The 23,460-nt window shown below is 38.8% G+C and overlaps 1 protein-coding gene across 1 annotated transcript in view; it reads right to left on the bottom strand.

Annotated features, from left to right (window-relative positions):
• The window catches only part of CDH13 (cadherin 13), a 270,252-nt gene that overhangs the window by 162,385 nt on the left and 84,407 nt on the right, over nt 1-23,460 (bottom strand). The window contains exon 4 of the mRNA XM_057383002.1: nt 13,132-13,276. Within this exon, the coding sequence (XP_057238985.1) occupies nt 13,132-13,276 (145 nt within the window). The remainder of the gene's footprint in view (nt 1-13,131; nt 13,277-23,460) is intronic.

Below are 23,460 nucleotides of genomic sequence, written 5' to 3'. Positions count from 1 at the left end.
CCCACATTTTTTCCCAGTCTACTTTCATTAAGCAGCCATTTTCACATTTTGCCATTTTTGACCAGGACTTTCATTTCTTGGAAGTATCTCACCCTTTGCACTACAAAGCAGAGATGAAAGGTGTTAATTTTTTTAGCTACCGGATAAAAGCAAATGCCGCAGAATGGCAGAAGTTGTACCGAGTCTGCAGGAGATTTGTAAATTCATCTGTGGATGAAACCTAAATGGWTCCACGGACTAAATCCTGCCATTTGCAGGGAGTAAGCTCAGAAATTTGACATAAATTAGAATTTTGGGAGAGTGGAGAAGCAAGCACCATTCTCAGCTGCCAGTCACCCTCGGCCACACAGCATAAAGAATGAAATACAATTAATGGCAATTAATTTTCACACCTTTAAAACAAAAGCGAGCAGAAACAAGGTTTCCCCAGCTCAGAAAGCTTTGTGTCCTTTCTCTCCATGCTCTGACAGRAATGAAAGGACAGCCTCAGCCACAAACTGACACATCCCACCAGGAGAACTGTCAAGGAGAGGAGCATTTGAGGACATCCCATGGCAATCGCAGCAGCCAAGACTCTGTGAAGCAGCCACATCCCTTTTGATCCCTGAAGTCCCCTCAGATCAGTCTGGGGGAAAAGTGTGCTTTAGTGTAGGCTTAGAGTGAATAAACTGAAAAATAAAACTACAAAAAGTTTTACTGGAGCACAAGCCCTCAGTGCTCAGYATCAGGCCATTAAAATTCTTGGCAGCAGCACACAGTCCTGGCTTGCCAATGGCCCACTTTCACGCAGCCTATTTTTGTTTAGAAAAAAAAAAAACAAAAAACCCTTCAGAACATCCTGAATATTAAACCTTTCTTCAAGCTATAATGATCAGGGAGATTAGCTCTGATCAGCAGTTTTAGGCCATATGTAAATGCAGTGTCCCTAGGCAGAGTAGCAAACCATGAAATATCCTGCATTTCTCCCTTTTGCTGCCAGCAATGAGGAGGCTGCTCCACAGATCCTCGTTAATACTGGTCCACACCACCCACTTAGCATTCAACAGGTTGTAATTCCTGCACCTCTGAGGGACTAGCCTGCAGCTCAGGTACACCAGATTGGCAAGAGAAAAGCCACAATAACCAAGAAACCGTTACTTCTTTCAGATTCTCTTAATTAACACCTTCTTTCTTTTTTTTTTTTTTTTTTTTTTTTTTTTTTTTTTTTTTTTTTTTTTTTTTTTTTTTTTGGCTGCTGCAGCCTGAGTAAATTTAGAAGTTTTTAAGCAGCATCACCACTACCCATCCTCACTGACATGCCCACAAAAAGGCTAAAATCCATAAGAAGATTTTTTTTTTTCCTCTACTCCAGCACGCAGTGTTTAAACCCCTCAGGGTGCACCAAAGGATGTACCAGCACTGAGTAAATATCACCAGGCTTTTTATGGAACAATATATTGAATATAGAGCCATGGTGGGCACGAACAAACTCCCYGCCTCAGCCTTCACAGGAGAGTGTCTCTCCCTGGGTGAGGGCTGAGAAAACAATCCCTGCCTTTATCAGAAAATTTGATTTAGCTTCATTTAGGAAAGAGACATCTCCATTCAGCAGCAAAAACACTCCGAACAAAGGYTCTTTGAGAAATGGTTTCCAAATTGTGGTGCCTGGCAGGAGGTGGCCCAATCAGCAGCTGGGGATGTGTCTGTGCTGGGGCTGCTCTGCTTTGAAGAGAATGTTAATAATGCTCTAACTGCTGCTTTAATCTATAGAGTGATCCAGGAAAATATCCAGAATTTTGATGCCCTTCCCCTACGCTTTCCAGTTGGAGTAGTTACTTGTAAAGGAACCGACAGACAAATTGTAATCTGCAAAGCAAGGGAGAGGGGAAAAACAAAAGGCTGGCTGGCTTGCTTGCTTGCTTCCTAAAGGATTCTTCTGCTTGAAGAGAAAAAAAAAATAAAAAAAAGAAAAATGAGTTAAAACTTTATTCAATAGCAATGAAGCCTGAAGCTGATAATTTCAGCTTTCTGGGATACAGCTGTAGCAATGAGAAAATAAGAGCCCAGAGGATGGATAAACTATATTATCTTAACTAGCAAAGGCAAGCCTTCAAAAAATGAAATTGGAAAAGAAAAGCTATACTATTAACTTCTTTTTTTCCCTGGCTAAGAAAACACGATCAAATTTTCAATTCTTTAGTTCTTTCCTGGTAAGCCTGCAGCACACACCGAGCCTGCTGCAAGTGTAACCTCCCCAAATGAAAGTGCCAAATAAGCAAGATTACAACAAGCCCGAGAGGCACGTCTATCTGTTGGCCTTATAATTATTTGGAGTACTGTAGGTTTTTTTCTAACAGAAGCTATGATGGAGTTCAGCTTAAAATCAAGAAGGCAAAACTATTTAAATTAAAAAAAAAGAAGAAGTTTGCAAAACAATGCTCGCCAGTGTGTCCAAACAGCAATGTCTGCAATTTCATGATCCATTACCCTGTCTGTTAAACATGCTGATGTGTCTCCACTGCTTCTGTTTTTTGTGGCCCTTCTCAGCCACAGCTGGAACTGAGCTCCTGTGTCAAATTTTGGCCAATGAGTTTGGGGACCACTGGTCCCACCTGCACAAAAAGGTGACATAACCAGAGCAGTACTGCCCGTGTTCCATGGTTAAACCTGCTGTAAACTCTGCTTGCTAAAGCTGCATCTGTTTGGCTGACATTGTAGAGCAGGGATGGTAGGCAGTGCAAAATCCATCAGGTCACAGCCACACCAGAGACATTTCAGTATCTCAGATCCCTCCATTAACAGAATTACATCATKTTGGTGTTATTTCTATTTTTTCTGATTTATACAAGTACTTACTCAGTGTCTGGCCATTATTTACTAGAAATTCTCAGAGTGATTTTAGGTAGCATTTTTCTGAGTAGTCCTCCAACTTCATATTTTTGCAGAATTTGTCAGACCAAAACCTTAAACCACCATCACTCAGTTGCTGCTGGCACTGGAATTGCTGTATCTGGGTGGAATGCACATTCCAGACTCCAAACACCCAGATCCCATTTTCCTGCCCTAAAACAAYGAACTGATGTCTCTCAGTGGAAGAATCCAAGACCAGTTCCACTGAGCAGATCACTGGTGTTACTTTCCTCCTGCCTTCATCTTTACAAAAAAAGCCAGATAGGGATTTTTATATGGGCAGACAGTGACAGGACAAGGGACAACAGTTTCAGACTGAAGAAGGGCAGGGTTRGATAATGGGATATTGGGAAGGAATTTTTCTCTGTGAAGATGGGGAGGCCATGGATCCCTGGCAGTGCCCAAGGCCAGACTGGGTGGGATTTGGAGCACCCTGGGACAGTGGAAGGTGTCGCTGCCAGGTGGAACTGGATGGGCTTTAAGATCCCTTCAACCCAAACCATTCTGGGATTCTGTGATTCCAGAGCTCGCTCAGCCCCAGCCCAACCCTGCAAAGGTTAAAATTCCTCAGACTGTGGCACTTCCACAGCCTGTGGGAGGARGAATCTATTCTTGCATGCAGGAAGCAACTCTATCGTGTTTAATAGTTTGATTTGCTATTATGTGCTACTGCATAAGTTTTATTTTAATATCATGCAACTGCTGTGATTGCATTTTTATAATTGGTGCTCTGCCCCAGAGGAGAACTTTTTGAAGAGTAAAAAATGCTACCTAGGTGCTGACTCAGAGAATTTACAGAGTGCTTTGGGTAGCAGTACTTAGGTGTGGAGCTTTCCAGCAAAGGTGCTGCAGGTGCTRAAGAATTCAAACTGCCAGATCAATGACGTTAATTAATGGTTCATGCAACAAAATAGAAAAGAAGATTAGGGTAGTGAATTAAATCCTGAAAGCAAAGTCCCAAACAGAGTTGAGCTGAGATGCTGRCAGCTTTCTGAAATTTTGTGCATTCTAGGAAACCCAGGCCTGCATSATGGTCACGTTCTGAATCAGAGCTGGTGGTGTAGCAGGGATGGTTTTTCCTGTGTTAAATAGGGATGGCTGCAAATTTCCTCTGCAAAGACTCAGATTTGTAGTACACRGCTCTTAGCAGTAATGAGCTGTAAGAATTTCACTGACATTCCTGCATCCATTGATTCCACAATCTGCCAATCCCAGCTGCCACAAGGAATTGTCATTTGAGAGCAAAACACAAAGAGACCTTTCACAAACACTCTCTTTAACTTCAGTGCTTCAGCTGCCTTCCAAACTCCTCGGATACACCCCAGGAGCACAGGGTTGATGGCAAGAAAGGACAGATAAAAAACCTTTAAATAACACCTCTTTAAAAATTTAAAGCTCCTTTAAAGAAAGATACTGTATTTATAACTGCTAATGCYAAAAGAGAATGACTGTTCAAGAGATTCCTTTTTTAATCAAACATCATGAAATTCAGATTGTAAAAACAAACTGAGACTGGCAATATTTTCAAAGCCCAAAGGAGCTGGTTGTCACTATAGATGAGAGACTTCTGCTTGGAGCAACAAATAACACATCTTCATTTGAGAAAAGTGAGAAGAGTTCACAAACTGAATGCRTAGGGTTGGGGGCATTGGAGTGATTTTTCTGGTTTGGTTTTGGGGTTTGGGGTTTTTCTGCCCCCACCCTATTGGGAAAAAACACCTTTTTTACCTCCCTCTGCGAGATGAACTAAACTCTRGTCTTTTAGAGCCTAAAGCAGCGAAGTCAAGGAATACAGTTTCCATGTGTGCTTAATAAAATTACACCCTCGAGTAGACTGGAAGAAAATTCATAATGTATTAATTGAACGAGTAATCATATGACCCCATGGACAAGACCCRCAGTGTATTATAAATTATTTCATTAATTAAAGCAGCTTTGTCTTGAGGTGTGTCTCTCAGTTTCAAAATCACGTTAAAAATAAATTTCCCTGCCAAGTTTCCTGACAATGCTTTTGATGATCAAAATGAAACAACATTAAAAGTAGACTGTGCTCTTTACCTTTATAATGGAAATCATATTTTGTTTTTCTCTCAGGGATTCTACAGAGGAAAATGAAACATTTTCATCCAGTAATGTACACCTCCTTTCTTGGAGGTKCTATAAGTGCTGCCATAATATTTGCATGGCAAATATTGCTATTTTATATAATATCACATTTTTTACAACATTACCATCTCTTAAAACAATTACTAAATACTTCCGGTACTCTTAAGATCATATTTCTATTTTAGAATAGAACATTCAGTATAAGCACCCTGTTAAAAAACGGATTTGGAGCTGGGACAAAACTGTCCAAGAAAACATCCACTATTGTCAACAACATAATTGTCAGCACATAGTATTGCCCATTTTCAAACTACAAATGTTTTTTAAGTATAACAAGTAAGGGTTATGAAAAAAATCAGTTTAATGTTTTTATCCAAGTTATTTTCTACTTTTACTTTGGAATMAAAATTTATTTGCCTTCATAGCTTTACTTGTACAAATCTGAAACCGTGGAACTGAAGTCATGTATTTTCCATCAAAAGAATATCCAACATGATTTASTGCTGTGTGCCTAAATCATAGCCATGATGAGCTACACCTATGTTCCAAAAAATCACTGTCTTGAACATGGAGCTGTTAATATTTCCTTTGAACCACATTTAAAAGATTTTTTTTTTTTTTCTGGAGTTTCCAGAAAACACATACCAGCAGAAGATGGATTGAAATCAAGAACTGTGAGATCTCACCTTCAACCTGTCTATCACATTCTCCAAGTGCGATTCTAACCCAGCACCAGCTGACAGCACCTYTCCCCAYTTCCCTCCACAAGAAAGCCAATAAYGAGCTTTTCAGCATTACCAGAATATTCTGCAGGTACAAATGGGTCGTTTTAAAAAGATTTCTCCTACTTGTGTTTGAACATGTTGGTGGTGCACACCAGGAGGSCTTGATTTCTAAAAATAAATGTAATTTCCCATCTATTTTTGGTGGACAGCCATGGAAAWCTGCTGCACAGAAATAGTGCAACTGTGTATGGAAATGAATAGTGGTGTGCAAAGGTGACATTTTCTGTATTTGAAATGTGTGACCTGAATGAAGAAGTCAAAGAGTGCTTTTTTCTAGAAGTTGTGCTCAGTATATGAAAGCCAAGTGAACTATTTTGAATATTTCTATAAAATACCACAAACTTCTCATATTGCAAAAATAGATTACAGTTGGGTCATTCTCACTAAGGTTTCCTTTCCTATTGCAATTGCTTTCACTCTTCCAAGGATAACGTGCAACTACTTGGTGACTTCATGGGATTACAGACTGCAATTTAAACCCCAAGCACTATATTTAATGGTGGGGAAAGAAAAGCAATGAGGGCTTGAAATAAAAGGAGAAATGAGAGAAAGAGAGTAAAAAATGTGAACCCACAGTTTTAAAATAACATCACTTTTCTCCTTTTTGTTGGTTTGTTTTTGTTTTTAAAGACACTATCTATATGCGCTTTTCAAGGGTCTGGATGAAATAGGGGGGTGTGGATGCTGCCAGGCCACTGACTCAGAGCACAACTGATGGGAGGCRATATCCACCCAGGGTGATTCAGCAGGATATCAACACAAACTGAGCCTTTACACCACTCATAAAACCTGCCCAGAGGGCTGCAGCACCTCCTCCCCTGCACACAGCCAGGAGCTTTCTCAGATGTTTTCCTGGGACTGCAGGATCTTTCAATTMATTGATTACATGGATGAGTTTTTCTCTTTTTAAAGCTCATCCCTCTCTTTTTTGGGAGGACAGAAGGAGAAGCACAAAGCAGGTGCAAAAGCCCAGCTGCAAAAGCCACYGGTAAGTAAATTGGCACATAAATTTCCCTTTGCAAACAATTATATCCTGAATTACACAAGTTCATTTGAGACCTTGTGTTCCTGTACCCAGCAAAGACTCCGGCATTTTTTAAAAAAATTCATTTGTTCTTTAATTAAGAAACATGCTTATTTTTATTTCATGAGCCTGGGCTATAAMGCAAAAGGAGCCAAAAGCTCCAACCACCATTGCTTCCACTGCTCTGTGAGTGAAWTGTGAGCATTTCACCCCATGAATCATCCAAGGCACAGAGATCATAATGCTTTCACAGCCTGTAACATCAGGTGTTAACCCTGATCTGCCCATAAAACTGATTCTTGGTGTATCTTGTGTTTTACTATGGAAAAGCAGAAGAAAACTCATTTTGGGAGGAGGGCAGTGAGCACATGAATCACTTGTGCAGAAAGGCAAAGGGGATTTTCTGTCTGGGACTGAAGGAGGTGWCTCCAGGCCTCCCAAACAATTCTCCCTGTGCACCTGAGCTGATCTGGAGCCTTTCCTGACTTTAACCAATTTCTGCTGGAAATAATAATTGAGCCCTGGAGTTGGCTGCAGCCTCCTGCTCCCAGACACTCCCATCAYACACTCAGACTGAGTGCTCTGCTAATTGCTACACCCGAGATTATTTCCATTTCCTCCAAAGGTACTGGTTTGACCACACTTGCACACCTGGGAGCCAGCTAATTACTGGATAATATTTTAATGGATTATTTCTCTCAACTTCCAGCAAATGCAGGCAGATCACTCTGGATGTTCACCTTTGTCTGCCGTAATACAACATATTATTAGTAAATATATATATATATATATGTATACATAAATATATTCTTTCCATCATGTGCATACACAACAAATAAAACCCACCAGAATTCCTACCAAAGAATCAGATATTTGTGCCTACATGTGCTCATCTCCCTGCAATAGCTGCACATCATATATATAAAAATCTATGCCTATCCATATTAGTAAATATATATATATATAAATATATATAAATATATTCTTTCCAGCACGTGCATACACAGCAAATAAAACCCACCAAAATTCCCACCAAAGAATCAGATATTTGTGCCTACATGTGCTCATCTCTCTGCAATATCTGCACATCATATATATAAAAATCTATGCCTATCCATACACACCATACCCATATTCATATACAGCTGTATTTTATTCCACACAGATCCGAGGAAAATTTCCTACTGGGATATACAAAGCAGCTGTGCATAATTAGCCCGGCTTCTGCTTGGCTTCTGCTTGGAAATTCAAATATTGACATTACAGATGTTTCTACCTAGTTCACATCCGTTACATTTACGGGCCAGATTACAAAGGATTTCAAGGCAGCGAGTGTCGTTTTGCTGAAATGCAGATGATTAATCCCAAGAAAGGATTGCTGAGAGTTTGCCATCAGCAAGTTTTCGAGTTTGCTCAGAACTGCACACATCTGGAGGCAAATGAACTTAGAAACTCTGCTGAGTTATACCCAGAGCTGAGCATCCCATTTCCAGTAGGGAAGGAATGGGGAAAAGGTATAAAACAAGCTTTTTTTTCCAAATAAAGGGGTTTTGGGTATTCTTTTGCTTCCTTTGACTGAGAGGCTTCCTCATCCACAGTTTCATTCCAATTTATTCTCGTTTTCCACAAGAGTGGGTAGCAGTAAGTTTCATAATTAAATATGCAACATTTGACATTTCAAATCTCTTCCATAATCAAAGTATTGATGTGAGAAGCACTGCTCTGAACCAAAAAACTTCAGGTTCAAACGTTTAATTTTGAGCTAGTTTTGAGGTGAATTTACCAAGATATTTCTGCTATGMAGGTCAGATTTACAGATACTTCCAAGTTTTCTGCTGCAAAAACCCCAACTCAATAAAACCCTAACAAATAAACATTTGTGCAGAACACAGTAACTTCGGTGACAAAAARAATCAAGAGTCATCTTAGCCCTGGTGCAGGCAGAATCAGAATACTAGAAAACTCCAGATTCTACTTTTACCTAGATAAAAAGATACCATATCCTTTACTATCCTCTTCTAATGGCTTTTTGCGATTTTTTTTTTTTTTAATTTTTACTTCAAATCTTTTGGCAAAAAGACAACTTTTAAGCACACCCTTTGATTTGCCTCTGTCCCATGGGATTTATAGRTCAAAAGGAAGAAGTAGATTTGGAGACTTCACCAAATTCATTGCAATTTGATTTATTTTACAGCTTTGGTAACTTTCTCCTGCCACAGGCCAGCAAGGATTGCAAGGAATAAATAAAGAGTCTGGAAAACAGTGCCATAAYATTTGAAATGTATCAAAGCTGGCAGAGGCTGTGTAAAAGACAGTGATGCCATGTTAATTTTTGCCACTTTGCTAGGCCAGCCTGCCTGTTGTTCACCTTTCCTGCACGCTTTTTACTCCATCTATCATATACAATCTCACTTATATAATTCATGTACTAAACTTATTGTTTGGTTAAGTATAAATAAAACAAACAAACAAAAAAAAACAAAAAAAAAAAAACCAACAAACCAACCATCCTGGCAGGTTGTTCCTGATAAAAAGACATCACCTTCAGCAGCAGTTTTCATTCACCTGAACCACTGCACTATTTTCCAATAATTCTCAGTCCTTCAACCYCTTCCTCACTCTTTATCCATCTCTACAAATTACTGTTTTATGATACTGAAGCACCCTCCAGGCTATTCTTCTTAATTCCTTCTGTTTCCTCTCTAAATGTCTCCAAGTGTCCCTTTATTCTCAGCAATTATTTATAGACATCTGTCAGTCCGTGCTCCTTGGCTGCAATGCAATGGATCCAGGCTATTGTGCAGCACACAAAACAAGTTACTTTTTTTTAAAAAAATGCAATTCTCAAGCAATTCTGCTAAACCACTGCAGTTAGGATTTTACCCCACCGGGTCTGCAGTGTATTGTTGTCAGTCACATCATGTCAAATGTGTTTAAAATAATTCCTGTTAGGTGCCTCCAGCAAGAGAAATGAGGTGGGTGCTGAGTTTATTTAACCCTCCCTCATTTTGGGACCTTTAAAGGGTGAGAATCCCAATGTTTCTACAATTCCATGGAATCCATAGGATCAGAGTCACCCCYGTTAATGCTGCTGCAAKRCACAGATCCTCCCCCCTYGAGCTGGCAGCTGGAAAAATCAGAGATCTACAGGAAATAAACTGGGTCATAACTCAGAAAACAAAAACACCAGAAATCAGCAGTACCTCGCACACAAAACCCATTATGGGCACTCCAAAAATTGCCATCAGWGTCACTGAATCAGGCTCAGCCATTATTTTCCTGGTACACTTATGCTGACTGCAGCCTGATACAGAAATGAGAGSTGTTATAAATAAAAAACAACAAATCAAACTGTTTCTACCAGTCTTCCTAGTTATTTATTYGTAATAAATAGCCTCCAAGTTTGCAGTTCCTCCAGGAACAGACTTAATAGAAATCTCAGCACATCTGTGGTCACTTTAAGCACACATTTGAGTGTACTTTTGTTAGGGTTTGACTCTGGGCTATTTTCAGAGCTATGACAATTTTCCCTGAAAAGAGCTAATTTACTGTAACTAACTATATTATTAAATTTCCCTAGGAACGATCTATCAAGAAAGAAATCTGTAGCAAAATCACCTAGCAGCCACGTATTTTTATCATTAATTATAAGATCTGGCAAGCCCTAGCTTGAAATTCAGATGAATGCTCGTTGTAATGCATTTTATATTCTCAGTAATTATAGGCAGGTATTTGCCTCTCCASAAATGTGATGGCACATAAATTGTAGGTGTCCAAATAACCAGTGGTGTTTGCTGTGAGTATCAAAATCACACACACAAAAATGYGAATGGCCTTAGTAACACAGAAAAYCTATTTAAACACCATCAAAAACCACCCTCTCCAGGCCTGTGGGCAAAAGACTCYTTAATTATTCAGAGACAGATTAAATAAATACAAAAATCACACACAGTTTCCATGTTTTCTTCGGTTTGGGTGGATTTATACCTGCCTCCAATGGCAGAGAAAAGAGGGTTCTTGGCACAGCATTGCACTGTAATTTCTGWGTTGCTGCCTAATTAAGGAATTAACTTTCAAATCATTAAAGGTAAAAAAGTCACTTTGTAAAACAACAAAAGGTTATAAAATGCATCTTACAGCAACAYCAGGGAAGTCTAATAAAAATATTCAATTCAATTAAAATTATGGTTTACATATTTAAGTTTTTGATGCTAACTCTCTCCGAGATTTATTTATCAGCAATTTTCTGATAATCCAAATAAATAGAYAACACCTAAGTTTAATTTTTGAAGTCAATAAATAAGTGAAAAGCCACTAGAGAATTCCATTGSGTTTGTGACTGATAAAATTATGGCCTAACAGGAAAACACACGGGAACCATGTAGTGAATAAGTTAAAATAAGTTAATAACATCATSTGAATGGTTTTAAAGGGCCCGAAAATCCTTCAGATGAGTTTCACAGGGCAGTATATTTGCATCTTTCTCTACATAATTATGCAMCTCTCATGGAATTCTTGGAATCCATGGACATTTACACTTTGATCCAGGGMATATCAAGACAAGTCCAAGACATCTATTTGAGCATTTTTTACTTTTAGCAGAATTTTCAGGAGTGGGCTCAGTTCAGAGCTTGAATGAAGGTGGCTTGGGTAAGAAATCAGATTATGCATCCAATGCAAAGCTTTCCTTTTGCAGCTTCAAAAATGAAATACAGCACCATTGTAATCCAGGGGGAAAGAATCAGAAATCTCACACGCAAACACATCAAGGTTTCCATCAAGCTGTGCAGCTCAGCTTTGATTTGGAACAGCACGATGGCTGGCRGGTCCCTTCACCTCAGAATATTCTCTGATAATCTCTGTGATAAAATAGCAGAGCCTGATGAATAATTTGGAGATTTGTGCTGTAAGATGTGAAGAATTATGGAAAAAACTGATGTAAACAACAGGGAATCTTGGCTGAGTGGGTGCCACCTGCATAGGGAGCTGTGACTGATTCCAGCCAACCCCAATTCTACAGCTGCAGTCGTGCACRAAATAATTTTGTAAGCATTGGTGTTCTTGACACCAGGCAAATGAGGTTATGAAGTTTAATGTGATGAATACCTGGAGGGAAGGGAGAGGGTGCAAGGAAAGGAAAGTTGAGAAGAATTATTCAAACTTTGGCTAACGGGAAAGACAATCAAAATGCTAAATGATGCCTGGGCCAATACAAAACGGCAGTGGGGGAAAATGGATGAAACAATTACAGAAGAATTCACTGGAAGCTGGGCTGAGAAGCATCTCCACTGAATCAGAAGCATACACTTCAACATAAGCAGGGGGGGAGAAAGGAAAAGTAAATTTATAGACAACAAAATAGAGAACTGCCAGTAAAAAATGTACTGGACTTACACAGAAAACAGTTTTCCACCAGCAGCCAAACTCTCAAATATGAAACACATTTCTCGTTTGGCTCAAAAGATCATCAATATCTTCATTGCTTTTCACAAAAGAGATGAATAAACATTTTCCTTGAAATTTCAGTCTCAGCTCATAATGCATTTCAYACCTACAGGTTTTCAAACATGGGGAACTCTATGTGAAAACATAAAATTCACCAGAAAAGTCACATGATATAAGGGAAGAGTTTATTYTGGATGGTYGTACCCACATTAAAATTTGGAACARTATCTTRCCCTTGTAGAATWTGCTYATCAGACAACATCAACAGGAAATTTAATCAGAACATTTTCATGACTAACTTTAATTATCAATGTGCTTTTGTTTTGTTGCAAATGTTGTATCTGCATTTAYGACATCTGTTTATCAGCATTGTTCAGTATTTCAATCTGCCCTACAATATTAGTTTATTCATAATGTGTTTTCCATTTATATGTATTATTTACTAGACTCATGCTATGTAAAAAAATTAAAATCTCCCTTCATGTGCAGCAAAACTCACAGTAAAAATAAGGTGAAATTTGCACTCTGAACAGAAGTTGTACRTGTTATTTGGTTTGAATTTTATTCATACCCTAGGGGCTGTTTTCATTGATTCAAGATGAATAAAAAATGTGGACCTAAATCAAAGCTCTGATTTCCAACWTATTTCTTGGGGTTTTTTTAAATTTTTCTTTTCTTTTTTTTTTTTACTGCAAAGACCTAGTTTTCAAACATCATCACCTGCTGTCCTAAAGTTATTCTGCTCTGACTTCTTTTTGCAGGGGAAGAACTCGCCAAGCCACAAAATCAGCAAGAAAAGTCGCGTAATAGGACAATAACGCATTTCTCAAAATTCAATTTGTTCTGGCGTTATTTACCGCGCTGTGACCGGCACGGACTCACCTGTGGCAGATCCCTCCATGACGTGACCAACATAGGGGCCTTCCTTGAACATGGGCCTGTTGTCGTTTTGGTCAATGACAGAGACATCCAGGCGCACCGGGCCGTCCATGGTTTTCCCGTTCAAATCCACGACCTCCACCTCCAGCTGCATGGACAGAAAAAGGAATAAAGTTGTGAATGCGCTGTCAGAGTGAGCAGAGAGCAAGAAAAGAGCTCTGATCAGAGGTGCCGTGGCCAAACCCTGCCAAAAMCACCACTTGCAGCTCATCTGGACCAGGCTCCGTGCAGATTTCTCTTCTAACCAAAAGAGACAGGCAGATGTAGATTCAAATTAAATCCCTCTGCAGCTTGAAAATGCCATATTGCCCAAAGAATGAAAAGGTATGAGCTTAAGAAAAAACAAAACAAAAAAAAAAGGCCCCTTGCAAATTTGATACTAAAAATGTGAAATTTTGTTTTGTAGGATTTGTTTCTTTACTTTCATCAAAAACATCTCCAGTGATCCAGTGAGCACATATAGAGCTATCACAGTAGAATCGATCTCTTAATGCTTGCTTAAAAGACTTTTTGAAAACWAACARAARACAAAAYAAAGAAAARCAYACATAAAGCAGGAATGCATTAGACATATTAAATACATTTTCTCAATGAGGGTGGCATGAAGTCTTTGTTAGGCGATTTTCAGAGTTCTCTGGGTTTTCTAATAAAGTATTGAAGAATAAAAGATTATTTTCAGTCTCAAACAAATGGGTGTAACACCAGCACACACTTACCTGTTGGACACAAAGCTGCCATGAGCAGCTGAAGATCTTTACATTCTTTACTTCCAAAAACTGGAGAGAAAGATCCTATTGAACACCTCAACCCTCCAAACCACGTGCAGTGCAAAGTCCCAACAAGCCACCAGGGCAAATCGTGCCAAAACTTCTTAAACAACAGAGAAATTATTTTAGATTTTCAACTGTGTGCTACATCYGCAGCTCTCTCCCCTCATAAGAAATCAGTAAAACACAGCAATAAACATGTCTGAGCCACCACTATCATTCTCAGCTGCCCTCCCCATCCCCAGACTCAACTCTTTAATGGAGTTAAGCCAGCCAGAAAATGAACCTGAGCTCAGACGTGAATATCACTCTCTCCCAGTCTCTCCCYGAAAAAAGTGGCACCAGCAGGGGCTGGAAGTCTCTGAGCATTTTGTTTATACTGTTAATTTATTCTCCTTTGCCCTGTCTTATACCTTTAAGTTATTTATAACTTAGTGATAAATCCTACTGGGAAAGAAATAGGTCAGAATCCTAATTCCTTATTAAAATGGATGGTTTATTATCACCTCTCTGTGTATTTCGTTATGCTTAAAAATACCTTCCACTGCTTTAATTCAATGTGTTGGGTGTGAGTAGGAGTGTTTGCTGTGAGTAAGCTACCTACTGCCAWACACTGTTTGTAAATAGTGTCACAGTCCATTTTAACATCTACTCACTGCTTGTCCTCACTTGGCCAGAAATTGTTCTTGCAAGCCTTTCCTAAGCCTTAGTTTTTATTGGATATAGGGTTTAACAGCTTAAAAGTAGGCGAATATTCTGGTTGGAATGATTTCTGTGCACTGGCACAGCCAAAGCTTTGTGGGGACAYCTCCCCTTTGACTTCCAGGCTTGGTCAACTCTGAACTCCAAAGTCAGTGCAGGAATCTTTGAGGGTGTGGGATGTGATGGGGACTGGGAAAGGAAAGMAGTTCTGTCCCTGAGCTACATTAAAGTCAGACACAGTTTTAGCTACAGTTGGAAACTGCTGACAAAATGCATCACGGAACAGTTTTATTTAGAAGGGACTTTTAAAGTTCATCTACTCCAATCCCCTCCATGTGCAGGGACACCTTTCACTGGGCCAGGCTGCTCCAAGTCCCATCMAACCTGGCCTTGAATGTTTCCAGGGATGGGGCATCCACCACCTCTCCAGGCACCCCATGACTGCGTTTCACCACCTTTACTGTAATTTTCTTTTCCTTATAGCTAATTTAAATCTATTCTCTTTTAATTCAAAACCATTACTCTTTGTCCTATCAAACCAGACTGCTAAAAAGTTTGCCCCCAGCCTTCTTGTAATCCACTTTTAGGCATGGGAAGGGATTCCAGGGCCATTCTGGAGCCTTTTCCTCTCCAGGCTGAACACCCCAGCTCTCTCAGCTTGTCCTTATAGGAGAGGTGTTCCAGCCCTCTGTTCATTTTTGTGGCCTCCTCTGGTCCAACATGGTCGTGTCTTTCCTGTGCTGAGGACTCCAGGGCWGGACACTTTATCACAGTAAAAACTGACTCATCAAAACCATGTTAATTGCTTTGAGAAGTGAAAGAAGAGCAATATTTCTCTGTGAAATTCCAGCAAATTAATTTTCAAATTCAAGATAATTTGTTCTTAATCTATCTCTTAGTATCAAGTGACTGCAGTGTTCATTGGAAAGAACAAAGGCTTTGCTAAATTTAAAAAAACTGCTTCAGCTGTTTTATCAAAATTGTGAGTCATTTAAGACAAAGGCCTGATCTAACGCCACTTTTTATATTTTTTTTTTCTCAGACTTGCACAGATTAAGGAAAAGAATAAGAGATTCTTATTAACAACTGAAATAGACTTACTTTATCTTTGCCAAGTCCACTGCATCTGAGAGCAACTGTCCAAAAAATTTGGTCTGTGGGAATCATCACATGATCTCTTCTTCATTTTATTAAGATGACAGAAGATTTTATTTTATTAATCTTTGTACAGTAATTTTCAATCCTGTCATAAGCATTACAAGTTAACTTACCAGCTCCTTTTAAACCCATTCTTCCACAATATTTTCAAAGTAAAGGTCTGCAGCACTGAAGTTATGACCATCTATCTTTACATGACCATTTGGTGAAAGAAACTGTCTGATATCTTATTTACCCATGAAAAACAAAACCCCCTCAAATTAAAAAAAAAAAAAATTCCACAAAATCTGCTCACAAAATAACAACAGAAGTCTATTGTTATTTACAAGAACCCAACACATGCAAGTGAGAAAAGCATTCAAGTAAAAGACAATATTGGCACTTTGAACAGGCTGTAAATAAAACCAGGTGGAAAATTAGATTGTCCTGACTAACAGAACTGTGAGATTTCAGTCTKTCCATGCAGAAGGCAARAAAACCTATCTGCTTTTAATGTAAMACTYRACTGATGTATGAAAGATACTGAATTAATTCTTTTGATAACAGGAAATTGTAATGGCACATTCAGAAAGCATCCAAGTTCCTACCTGAATGTGACAATGCAGCTCCAAGAACAAGTGCTCAGCATAAAAACAGATTTGGACAAATTAGAATAAAAACAAGCAGCCTGCAGAGTTCTGTAGCTGTTTGTTTTGTGAAAAAACTGATGCTTTCAAAGTTTTAGTTTTGGAATTATGTTCATGGAGGTGGAAACTCCCTCCCAACCCAAAAAACATTCTCTGATTCTGGGATAATGATAAAGTTATGTTCAYCATAATCTAACAGGTGATTTTCAGGAACTCTCGGGACTAAATACGAATTTCATTTTTGACAAAAGTGTACATTCAAACTGCAAAGGATAACCAAGGCTTTAGGAGAAATTTCACACCTCACAACACAAAACTCCGTGATCAGATACAAAGCAGACTTTGGCTGTTGCCTCTGATATATCTCAGAAACACAGATCAAATTAGGCACAGCAATGGAACAGGAAAAGCAATACAAACCCCCAAAGTGCAGGCAGCAATAGATTTTATCCTGTTTCACAAACTCCTCCTGAAGCCTCCCCTTCTCAAAATAGATTATTTCTAKACTTCCCCTCCAATTTCCCTCAGCATATCCAAAGCAAAGGTCTTTCATCACCCCAAATATATCGATCTCATCAGAAGTTAAGCTTATTCAAAGTTACTCATTTTAAGCTCTCTGCTTTATTTTAAAGAGTCTTGAATCCTTTCTGCTCTGCAGTCAGCAATAACATTTACATGAAAAGAWAACCAGTCTCGTTCTTACCATTACTTCAAGTAATTTCAAAGGTTTCTCTTCACAGAAGGGTTGTTTTCATTCAYTTATTGCTTTTGGTGAAACGATTCTGGAGAGCCACCTTCCTTCTCTGCATATAAATRTCTATTTTCACTTTGCAGCCAGCCAGCCAATGGCCCACATAAAATTACATCATAAATTCGGAGATTTTCATAAGTAAATCTGGAATATCTTTTAGTGCTTAATTATCTTCAAAGTCGAAGGCAGGCTATTTAGTCATTACCTGCCATCTAATTTTARTTTCCAATTTGTTGCCCATAGGAATGTTTCTCACGGAATTCTTCCATTTGTTCCAACAGATGGTTTTTCCTGTTTGTTCCTTATCCTGAGCTTCACAGGAGAGCTGCACCACCCAAAAGTCTGCTACAGCACCACCTGCCCCACCTCGGTTATTCTAGTCACTGCTAGCTGTATTTATTCCCAGAATAATTATTAAAAATACTTGTTAAGGGTATTTATAATCAGTTTTTAAGTGTGGATTGGCAWTAAGGAAAGTCAATGAACTTATGGATCTTTCACACAGTCACTTCCCTGGTAAGAACAGAAACTTCAGCCACCTCTGGGTCATAAAAAGTAGTAAAAAAATTCTCTTTATAGGGAAAAGTTGAAGGGAAAATTTTATGTAATTACCTAACACAACTCAGAGAAGACAGCAATTCAGACAAACTAATTACAATTAAATTTTCCTGATTTAAGGGTATGAATAAAACATGAGCTAATTGTTACATTGCTTCATAAGAGATGGAGGGAGAGGATGAAAACCAAAAATACTCTGTTTGTTAGAGGTGACCATAATTCTGTCTCAAATACTCACTGCCAGGGTATCGACCAACTGTGCAGAGGATGGCAAAAATCAGCACCTTCCCCTGCAACTGCAGAATTTAACCTGGCATTCAGTCAGAGCCAAGGTGGGAAGGGATTAATTAATTCTAAGTACTCCAAGAGTATCTTTCAGAGGCTTTATCTTGCTAAGCATCCACCTCAAAAATTAGCTTCTGATTTCATTCAATGACACATAATTTATTGCTCTAACTTTGCTGTTTTCTATCTAGCAGCAGTCAGGTAACCTTTTGTTCATCTGTCCTATGTTCACAAGTGAAACAAAAGCGGTTCCAGATGCTGAGGATTGCTGAGGTATGAAAACAGAGACACTGAGCTGATTTTCTGTCAGTTCGTGTTCAGTGCAGGGAATTTGGGAAGCCAAAAGCACTCCCAATGATTACAGGGATCATTCCACTCCTCTGTACATTTTTACTCATGAAAAGAAGAGGTGAAAAAGCAGCATCTTTGCTTTATTTTAGGAAGGGTGCTTGTCTTTATGAGAAATGTTTTATCTCTAACACCTTCTGTGTTCGTGTTTCTTCCACTACTGGAAGAAAATGTAGAGCATCAGAAAATTTCCTGAATGCAGACATTCCTTTAACTTCAGCTGTAAAATATTTTACAAAAATATGGCAAAAATATGGCAAAAATATGCAATGGCACATCAAACTGTTCTGCACTGTGGGCCAGGTGAAACACTGAAGAACTTCAGCAAGGACATCATTAAAATAGAAGTGTGCAATAATTTTTTTTTTTTTTTTTAAAGCCCAAGACTCCTATCTCTCCAAAGTGACAAGGACTGAATTCTTCATTAACAGTCACTTCATCTTCTTTGATCACTTCAGATGCAAATGTTTGTAGACACATTAATAGAAATTGCACGCAAATAAAGAGGAATTTATTGTTATAAACAGTCAGATATGTTATTTTATCTCTGGACTTTAAGGCAATGGTTTTAATATTTTAATAATTAGTCACAACAGTAGAATGAAAGGTCAGATTCTAGATCATATTTTAGTTTGTAAACGGCAACATGGCAAGTTTTGCCAAGTTTATACAGTTTGACTAATAAGAACCCCTACTTTTGCAAAGCCAAAGTTGTACCTGATCCTGTCAGCAAAGGGGTTTATGTGACAAAATCAGAGCATTCCCATGTTATTTCAACTGGTTTTACTTTGAACAAAACCAGCCCAAGAAAGTTTTAAAACTTTAATAAACAATAACTTTCTGCACATTTTCCATGTTAGTTTTTTGAGCAGTAAATCTTTCTTGAAGGGCAAAGCACAAAAACATTTTCTTGGCCAGTTTTTCAGTGCAAGCCTACTCCAACAGTTCATTGGACCTGCAGCTCCTTTTGCCTCGAGATAACATCAGAAACCCTTTCCCACTGGAAAACCTGGCACTGGCAATCCAGGAAASCCACAATATTCCTAGAAAATGCCATCAGTGACATATGCTCATTGCTGCAAAATGAAGCTAAAATCCTATACATTTMATATTTTTCAGTTTTAATCTATTAAACTGTTCCACAGCTCTAAATGAAGCAATTATGAATTCATTATCTAATTGAATGTATATGCTGTAGCACCATTAGTGTCACAGGAAATGCATTTTCTTCCCCAGCTGTGTCTCTGAATCACAATATTGCTAAAAAAAGGTGCAGTTTTCTCATATTGCTTAAAGCCTGACCATTTTTCTCTGCACTGAGGATAAAATGGCCCCATCCCCATGAAAAAAATCACAGAGGAGGAACATAAAAAACCCAAAACTCTAGAGAATGATGACATAAACTGCAGAAACAGTGTTTCAAAAGAGAATCAGTGACACGAATAAGATAGCAAAGGGTGGGAGACAGAGATGAAATGACTTTACCAAAGCCACAGCCCAGACAAAATTTAMATCAAGCTTGAATCTGGGTTTTTGATCTCTGCACACAAGACTGATAGAGATATTCCATCTCTTGCTGAGCAAGTGATGTAAAATTAGATTTACAAAGGTTATTAAGCTACCAACATGAGCACAGCATGATTTTTCAAAGTGCCTCATGAGACTGGATAATATATCCTATTAAAATCAAAACACCTTTGAAAGTTCTTTGAAAATCCAGTTGTCCTCCCAGTGTATCATTTTTACCCCTATTGCACACCATTCTCCATCTGTAAAGACACAAAACCACGACTGAAAATAATTTTATGCATMCTCACAACAGAAAGCCTCAAAGAATCTCTCTCATATGGCTACAAAAATCGAATTAAAATAACTTCTGAAGCATTCATCCTGTAAAGTATTATCTAGGAGCTGAAATGAGAATGCCCACTCCAGAAATAACCTCAGTGAACAAATGAGAACATCCCTCAAATCCGTGGAGCAACRCAGCTCTTCAAGGAGCCACGTGTACTTCACACAGACCAAAAGTATTAAGGATGATCATATAAATACCAATTAAAACCTTCCCATATCACAAGAGAACACATGTTGATCCCCTCAAAAAGAGAGCRGGGGTAGGGGGAGAGAGGAGATATCAGTATTCACCAAAGCAATCAAGCCTAATCACCACAAAAAATATTAAAGAAATCAAAAAGAGACAAAGTAGGACTGAAATAAAGGATTAAGACATAATCCTGTGCAGGAATTTTGAGAGTCTATGCTGCACCACAAAAAAAAACCAACAAAGACACTTACAAAAGGAAAACTGAAAAACAGCTTTGCACTTTTAAACAGCTCCTGGCATTATYTGACACTGCTCACCACTCTTACTGCTCAGAAATAACTTTAAACTTAGAGGAAGCAGCGAGAGTTTAACAGATTTCATCTGGTGGAAGGATTCAAGAAGCAGCAGGGTCAGACAGAGCCTGCAGTTAATCAGCCCAAGAACTGAAATGCAAGATCTCAAATGCAGGGGTGACAGGAAAACGGACTTGTTTAGGATATAAAGGTCAGGGCAAATGCCAGGAATTTATCACACAAATATCTATTTTGATTTGTTATTATTCCTTAAAATATCTGTTCCTGCAAATGGATAGGAAAAGGTCGAGGATCACTCAGGCTGGTACCAGTGTGGGACAGGTGGAACCGCCCAGGTCTGCCTGATTTTAAACAGCAGAACAAGCAGTTCCAGAGCTCTTGTCCAGAAGGTTTTGCAGGCTGGGCTGGAGGTCCTGCAGCTCTCTGCTGCCCAAATTTMCAGCCCTGCCAGCATTCCTGGGATGACAGCTCATCCCCTTTGCCCTCTCCACATTCCAGGGAACAGCTGTAGCCAGCACTCCTTCAGAACCCCATCCTAGAAGGAAAAAAGAGTGCTTGGGATCTGAGTGTCAATGAAGAGAAAATTTTGGAGACAAGATTTTCCTGGTAGAGTTCTGGAAAAATGTGCTTATCCTGTAAATGAAATTGCTCAGCTCTTCCAAATTYGAACTAATATCTCCATATTTTATACTGTGCATTTGTCACAGCYTCGTGAGATTCTACAGCATTTCCAAACTTCATCTTTTGGAAGGCTGGTCTCCAGAAGCCAGAAGAGGAGAAGGAKATGGGATTTCTTTGTCTCTGCTTACAGGATTGACATGACCACATCACAGATCCTAAGGGCTGTGTGGTACAAACCCATCCACATTTCAGAGCTGCAAACCTCTCATCCCAGAGTCTTTGGTGAGAAGGATTRGATTGTGGTACACGGTGTTTGCCATCCCCCTTTTGCAGCACACAGCATGAGATGATAAACTGTTAAATATTCTGTTTGTGCACCTACACCGTCCTTTTCTCATTCTTTTATTTATCTATTTATTTGATTTATTGATTTATTTTTATTCTGCTGCTGAATCTCTCTCTAACTCCTTTCCCAAGCTTTGCCAGCCTCTCCTTTACCCAGTGCACCCACGTTTGCAGGAATCACCTGTCTGACCACGTTCTGCTGTGGAACACAATGTGCTGCYTCCTCTCATCCCTGCCTGGTGAATATTGAGTATATTGAATATTGTGCATATTAAATATTTGGCATATTGAATATTGGGCATAATTGGCCTGGTGAATATTGAATTTTGCTGAGCCAAAGCAGACACATTTCAACGCTGATGAGAAAAGGTGCAGGGAGCATCATCTCCACCAYTGGCTCCCTGTTGTGTGTTTGGTTACACATTATTGATCTCCCCAATATCATCAGCAAATGTTGTATCACAATCTTTCTATTCGATTTCTGTTCCATGAAGAAGGTTGGATTTTGGCATCTGAGTGGGTAAATATATCAAATGTATCCCAGATGTATTCAGAGTGAGCAATKGGCTTTCACTGCCCTCCTGCACTGTGCCCTCAGCAGTTGTGATGTTGCACAAGCACTGGAGATAACAAAACTGTTTATCTTGTCCTGYTATTCCAGACTAAAGGACTTTTTGCTGATTCTGTCTACAGCCAGTTTTATTGAATTTCACATTATGCCCAGTTGGTTTTGGTTTTTTTGGGTTTTTTTTTTCCAAAAGTGTGTTTGTGGCAGACATTTTTACAATTCAGACAGCTGATCTTCCTGGTAAGAGCAGCCAAACAAACCAGCACAACCCAGATCACACACGCTGAGCAGTTTCCCTGTTTCAGTCCAACAGTGTAGTGATTTTTTCCTATTAGATCTACAATTTATACATAGAAAAAGAGGAAGTATTTGAGTGGTTCCAACATTATTACAGTAGAAAAATAATTTTCAGGCTATGTATATAGGGGAAAGACATTCCAAGGGCAGCCTGATCCAAAATAAAATGTTGATTCAAATTRCCTCTTCTGTCTCCCTTAAATGAGCCTTTGTCACTGTTAACATGTTGGACCATCTCTCTGCATTAATTGGGAATAAAGGAAGATTTAGTCAATGAGTCTCAAATTAGGTAAATTAACAGAGTARAAGTCTTTTCTGAGTAGTCAAATAGACCTAATGTGATTCCTGAAGAATCAGCAAGCATCTGCTATGTAGTGACACATTGAAAGACAGAATTTATTTCGTGTTCTTTTATTTTCCTTGCTTGCATTTCACCCAGGAACTTTCTGAAATGCTTCACTGGTCTTCAGCTSTCATGACAACATTACCTGTTAAAACTGTTAATCTTAAGGTGCAATTTGTAGTACTAGTATGCCTCACTGSGTTTATTTATTTATTTTTAAATATCTCAGTCAACTACAATTTACTGCATTTAACATGTTAGGAAGGCAACTCCTCAGTAAATTTTATGCTCCACCAGCACTTGCCCTGAATTCTGAGATCTCACAAGATGTTTTACAACACACGACAGCCATTATTCCTGTGTACTTTCATAAATTCAAATCTCAAACCAAATCCACAGACTTCTGACTCACTGATTTTCACTCTTTCAGGACTTTATCCATGCCACATTTCCACACCTATTTTGTTTCTGGAGATAAAGAAGGTTTCTCTTTTTCTCTCCTTCATGCTTTTCCTAAACTCCAACTTATGATAAACTTATCTGAA

This window comes from Malurus melanocephalus, unplaced genomic scaffold (assembly GCF_030028575.1).
Source record: "Malurus melanocephalus ecotype Western Australia unplaced genomic scaffold, MMel_1.1 scaffold_600, whole genome shotgun sequence".
Classification (NCBI taxonomy): Eukaryota; Metazoa; Chordata; class Aves; order Passeriformes; family Maluridae; genus Malurus; species Malurus melanocephalus.
This window is presented reverse-complemented; position numbering and strand designations above follow the sequence as displayed.